The 5,719-nt window shown below is 43.5% G+C and overlaps 1 protein-coding gene across 4 annotated transcripts in view; it reads left to right on the forward strand.

Moving 5' to 3' along the window:
• Positions 1-4,774, forward strand: part of PRRC2B (proline rich coiled-coil 2B) — a 68,094-nt gene extending 63,320 nt beyond the window's left edge. For all 4 annotated transcript variants that reach the window (XM_077836105.1, XM_077836104.1, XM_077836108.1 and 1 more), the window contains one exon: positions 13-4,774. In XM_077836105.1, coding sequence (XP_077692231.1) covers positions 13-153 — 141 coding nt within the window. In that variant the 3' untranslated portion in view covers positions 154-4,774. The remainder of the gene's footprint in view (positions 1-12) is intronic.
• The last annotated feature ends 945 nt before the right edge of the window (positions 4,775-5,719 follow it).

Consider the following 5,719-nt stretch of genomic DNA (forward strand, 5'->3'; position numbering starts at 1 on the left):
CTATGTCAAAAGGCAAAGCAGCGAGTGGATGAAAATAAAACCAACCTGGGAGCTGTGAAATTGCAAGAACCATCCTCTGCAAACCAGATGAAGCCGGTGCGCACGGGAGCGATCAAACCTCAAGCAGTAAAAGTGGAGGAAAGCAAGGCCTAGGAGAGCCCGTGATCACCTGCTGTTTCTACTGGCTGAAAGAGGCATTGCAGTTCAGCCTGTACCCCACTGGAAGTTCTGAAAATCTGGCCAGATCCACCACCAAACCAACACTTGACTAAAGCGACATAATCCGAGCCCCTCTCCCAACAAAGCAGTTTGAAACAGTGGATATGACATTGACCTGCTTGCTCAAAAAACAAACCAACCGCCTGCCCCCACGTGACTGTTGAGTGGCTCAAGCCATTTTTATTTTCATACCCCACCCACAGGGAGCCAGGATAGCTCATTTGGCAAAGCCCATCCTTCTCCTTCCCTACTTCTGTGTCAGCAGAATGGCAACAGGGGGAGAGGGTTAGTTGGAGGTTTTTCATTTTAAAGGCAGCTGAGGTTTTTACAAAAAAAAAAAAAAAAAAAAGCTATATCTTTGTTTATTGCAAAACTTTTATATGTTCTCTCATTTCCCCCTTCTCTCTGCCCCCTCATTCCTCCCAGAAAATAACTCCTCAAACAATATCATGTTCTGAGACAGAACTGCTTAATTTTATATACAGTTCTGTGCTACATTGACAGTTGTGACTCTCTTAAATTGAATTGCTTGGGTGCTCTCCCCACAGGAGGTTTAGCCATCCAGATTATTTGATTAAGAGAAATACAGGACAGTTAAGGCATTCAGTAATTTTCAGTATTTTGGTTTTAAGCTAGAAGCAGTGCTTGCTTTAGAAGTAAATGTGTAACACAGGTATATAGTAGATCAATGCATTAATCTTGAAACTTGCACCACTTAACTGTAGCTTTGGGGTGCCCTGTGCACAACAAAATGTGGCATTTTTGTTTTAAGGAAAGGCACTGAATTTCTGTTGCAAGCTCATTTGGATCTAGTTGTTTTTGTGGGTTGGGTTTTGTTTTGAAGACTGCCAAATGTACAGCAAAAGGTAAATCATGGATTTACAAAACGTAAAATCTGTTAATGAATCTCCACACCTTGCATGGGTCAGAAGAGTTGGTTAGAGCCAACAGGTCCATTTGGACTACTTTTTGTAGTTGTGATGCTCTCTCTATGCTCCTCCCTTGGCCGCTCTAATTCTTGCCTCCTTGCCTCATGGGGCTGCTCTGTTTCCCCAAGGGCTGGTCTCTGAGCTTCTCTCCCCCTACTTCTCCAGGTCTTGCTCTCTGCTTCTTTCTCATCTTCACAGCTTTTTGCACAACTCCCATGGACACAAACCAGTGGGAACCCCAGTCGTACAAAAATTCAGTTCTTTTTTTTTGCATCAGAAGCATATGGTTACATAGAGGCAGTTTTGATTCATCCCTGTGTTCTCTCCTTCCCCAGACTAACAAGAAGTGGTTCTCTCCTTTTGGTGCAGTTGTATCCAGTGGGTATGCACTTCCTCAAAAGAATTTGGGGGCATGTCAAAAAAAGGTCCCAACGGGAAGAGTTTTGGAGGTTGTGTTTTGGTTTTTTTTTGTTTTGATTGGGTGTTGTGTATCTATCTATCTATCTTACAGGACTGACTTGCCAGTTCCTGAAGGTGCTTGGGTTAAAGCTGATATTGGTCTTAAGTAAACTGAACCACCTCCAGCTAACTTGTTTGTACTATTTAGCTTTTAAAAAACAAAGAATGGACTCTGTTACTCTGAAATTAGGGAAGGAGAATGTCACTTCTCTGGTAGATGATAGCTTACTGACTGTACCATCTACCTATGCTAGATGGCAGCAGGTAAATTGCTGGTGGTTCCAAAGAAGACACTTTGAACAAAGAATGTAATTGGGAAGTCGTCTGAAAGTGTTTTTTCAGAAGAGAAGGTTCTCCAGGATTTTCTAGAGATGCATTTGAAGTTTTAAGCTAGGTATAAATCAGGTTTTACAATAACATTAGAAAGAGTTTAGACACCTGAACTAACTTAGACTTAGTAATGTCCCCTCAGAGCATGGTAAAGAACCCTGAAGGGATTGGGACAGGTTGGTACTTTAAAAAAAAAAACAAAAACAAAAAAAACCCCAGAACTTTCTTTTTAATTTTGTGGATTTTTAACATTACAGCAGTGTGTCACCATATCTCTAGCACTCTACAAAGTACAGACCTTGAGAATTAATGACACACAGAGCCTTCAGAAATCTCCTAAACTTGTTTTCTCATCTGCTAGTCTTCATTCCTGCTCCCGACATTTTCCAAAGGCTCCTCCACCAGTGAGTCATCCAGCCCCCTTCTATCCCTGTCTCCCTCCCCACCTTCACCTTGAAATATTGTGAGCAACTGAATTGGCTAAAATGTCTTTATTACATTGTGGGGCCCTCCTGTCCTCCCTGCCCCCCACATTCTTTGCCCAGCTGGCCCAAGGTAATATCAGACTGGAGTCTAATGGCTAAAGACTTATCCAAACCTCTCTTCTCTTTCCTTCCACCCTAGACACACTATTTAGTCTTTTCAAAGACTCAGACCTTTTTCCTTCATCCTATAAGACCTCTTGAATGGTCCTATGTGTTGGAGAAATCAGGTTATTGCTAGATATGAGATGTTTCAGTCCCTCTGGTGTAAATGCCATCAGAACTATAGTACTTCCTGTTGAAAAAGGTCATCCCTCTTTCTCCTTTACCCCCTTCATCCCCAAACAGAATAAAACACTAAAATTTATTTATATGTATTTGATGTTGTAGGTCTAGGTGAAAAAGTAAATGTTTCACTGCTCTATTTATATATTATGTCTGAATTATTCTGTGCAGGAAAGGCCAAGAAATGCATGAGAGCTTCATTCCATTCATCATCATTGCGTAACTGTCAGCTGCGGTTTACAAGACTCTTTCACTTTATGGATTTTTGTCTGATGGAAAGCAGTTTTAGAGCCCGAAGTTTTAACTTCTCTGCTATGTTGTTTGTTAGAGCTAGTACAGGGTTAGTGCAGTCTGTGATGCTCTTGGAGTCAAATAAATGGAACGGTCTCCAGTCCTCAAGGTACAGAAATGTAAAGGTCTCTGGGCCCTATGCCAATTCATCTTTGGGAGGGAGAGGTTGGAGATGCCTGGAATGTTGATGGATTTATAGGTCGTTACTTCTACTTGCCATCTCCACTGCTGAAATGTGGGGCCCCATAATGACTTCTTTGCTGCTGAAATTTGCTTTATCTGCAGACTGGCTGCCAAACAGATACAGTATGCAGTGGGAGGGAGAGGTGGAATCCATACTCTCACAATAGTGGGTTAAGCAGAAGTATTCAGAGGCTGACTGTGTTCTGCAGTTTAACCAGACTGTTTAGCGGAAAGCCTGAAGCATGTAGTTGGGTAAATATTATCCTATTGTGCACAGTGAGTACTGGCCTGTCAGCTGCATTCAGTGCTACCTGCTTTCCTCTGTGTTCAGTCTGCTTTTAGCTCTCAATTACAAAAATTAACGTGAGTTTTGAAAAAGATGCCCTGTACATTTTAAATGAAAGGTTAAATCAGCACAGTCACCAGTGAAGCAGGTGGTGGTGGTGATCTTTCATAATTCACTGTTGGCTTTCCCATTTGACAACTGTACAGCATTCAGTAACTCTGAATGTGTTCTCAGCCCATTGAATCTCATATGTGTTTGTGCACATGCAGAGAGGCACACCATTTAACAGATTTCCATGTGAGAATGCTGCAAAGCTACAAGCTGCCCTGTGGTTCATGTATATTTATATAGATATATAAAAACAGAGCTTAGCATTTCTGCTATGTCTCACTTTTTGGCAGGCTACTATATTCACTTTTAAATGAGCACCACTCCATGCTAAGAACTGTTCTGTTGCATTGTTATCCTTCTTCTGTTTTGCTCCTGACTGGTTAAGCACAGATTAATTTTTTGGAATGTCAGCTATTTTTGGCAGACCGCCCCCAGTTTCCTTGTATGAAAGATTTCTCTTATGAGTAAGAATTATATTTACAATAACAAGCAGAATCCTTGTAATGTAGTTGTGGCCCAAAACTAAGAGATGAACAGTTACTAAAGCAATGGAACTACTGGCTGTGTGAAGAGGCAGAGCCAGTCCAACTATGTATTTTTGGATTTTTTTTTTGTTTTTTAAATCCAAAGGCCACCAAGACATCCCAAGTGACATAGAGAATCTCTTGGATTTAACGATTTGTCCCTAGCACCTCAAGATGTCTGCAGGCAATAGCTAACCGGTAGTTCTGGGAATCACAGCAGCAGCCGTGGAGGCACTCATTCTTTAGCATGTCAAGGCATTGTCCTTATTTGGAATCCTTTCTCTGATTCTGTATCAATTGCATTCATTGTTTCTAAAGGGGATATTGTACTCCTTAAAGCTTATAACCTCATGACCTGTGTAGTAAAATTTTTTTGGCCTTTCCTCTTTGTCTTTTCATGTAGACCAGATATTTGAAAGGGCAGACGATGGATAAATGTGTAATGTGCAACCTGTTTATATTTTTTGGAAACTTTAACTTGGACCAGAACTCAAATCACGAAATCACCAGGCCAGTGGTGGCGCACTCTATATTGCCCTTTTTCCTTCTTTTCCATACCTTTTGTTTCTCCTTTCAAATATGTGATTGTATTAGCTCTTTCCATATGAAAGAATTCTCCTTATTTAAATAAAAAAGTTAAAAAAAATAAATAAAGCAGATTATGCTTTTCTCAAATTCCCTGTATGATTTTGTTTGGTTTATATTTTTAGGAAGAGATTTATTAGCTAGGTTTTTATAGTGTGCCTATTACCATGCTCTCTGAACACTTAATGCTACACTTTGCATTCTCTACCCTAACTAAACAGATGTTTTTGCCTTTCCTAATGGCTTACAGTACACACAATTCCTATTGTTTCTAATAGCTTATTTCTATCATTGTGATACCTAGAGCCCCCTTGTGCTAGGTATTGTACAGGCTAGTAACGAGGACTACAGTCCTTCACGTATAGACTAACCAGAAGATTGTAAGCCCCTGTTGCAGAACTACTTCGGCCTGTGCTGTTTTTCTGCAGAGTACGGCTCCATCCATGGAAGCTGTAATGTAAACACCACGGGGGCCTACAGGTGCCTGCCTCCCTCCAGCAGTAAGAGCCATGACCGTGTAGGGAAATGCTGATAAAATTTCCTACCACGATCTAGCCATCTGACGCCAGGAAGCAGCTTCGCCTCTATGCCTCCGTTTCTCCCCTTGTGAAACCGAATCCACTCCTCCTGCCCCCGGTGCGGCTTTACTACGTGGACGATGGAGCCACCCGGCCGGGGCTTAGCTGCTGAAATTTGCATTTGCGACTCCTGCCCTCCCACGCCTCCAGGTTGCTGCTATGGCAACTGGGCATTTCCGCTGTGCCTCTGATGTTACGCCGGGAGATTACGCACGGCAGCTTCCGGATCCCGTGACCACTGACGGTGGCCCCGCCCTCTCCCTTGGCCGCAGCTGCGCACTGGGGCGGGGAGGCTGCGCCTGCTTTTCAGGGAGCCGGGGGCTGTGATTGGTCGGCCGTCGGGGGGCGGACCCGAGCCCGGGGGGTGGCGCGCGGCGGGGCGCGGCGCGGCGGCGGGGCGCGGCGCGGCGCGGCGCCGGGGCGGGTGACGCGGGCGCGCGCTCCTGCCCGAGCCGAG

Source organism: Eretmochelys imbricata, chromosome 16, assembly GCF_965152235.1.
Source record: "Eretmochelys imbricata isolate rEreImb1 chromosome 16, rEreImb1.hap1, whole genome shotgun sequence".
Taxonomy (NCBI): domain Eukaryota; kingdom Metazoa; phylum Chordata; order Testudines; family Cheloniidae; genus Eretmochelys; species Eretmochelys imbricata.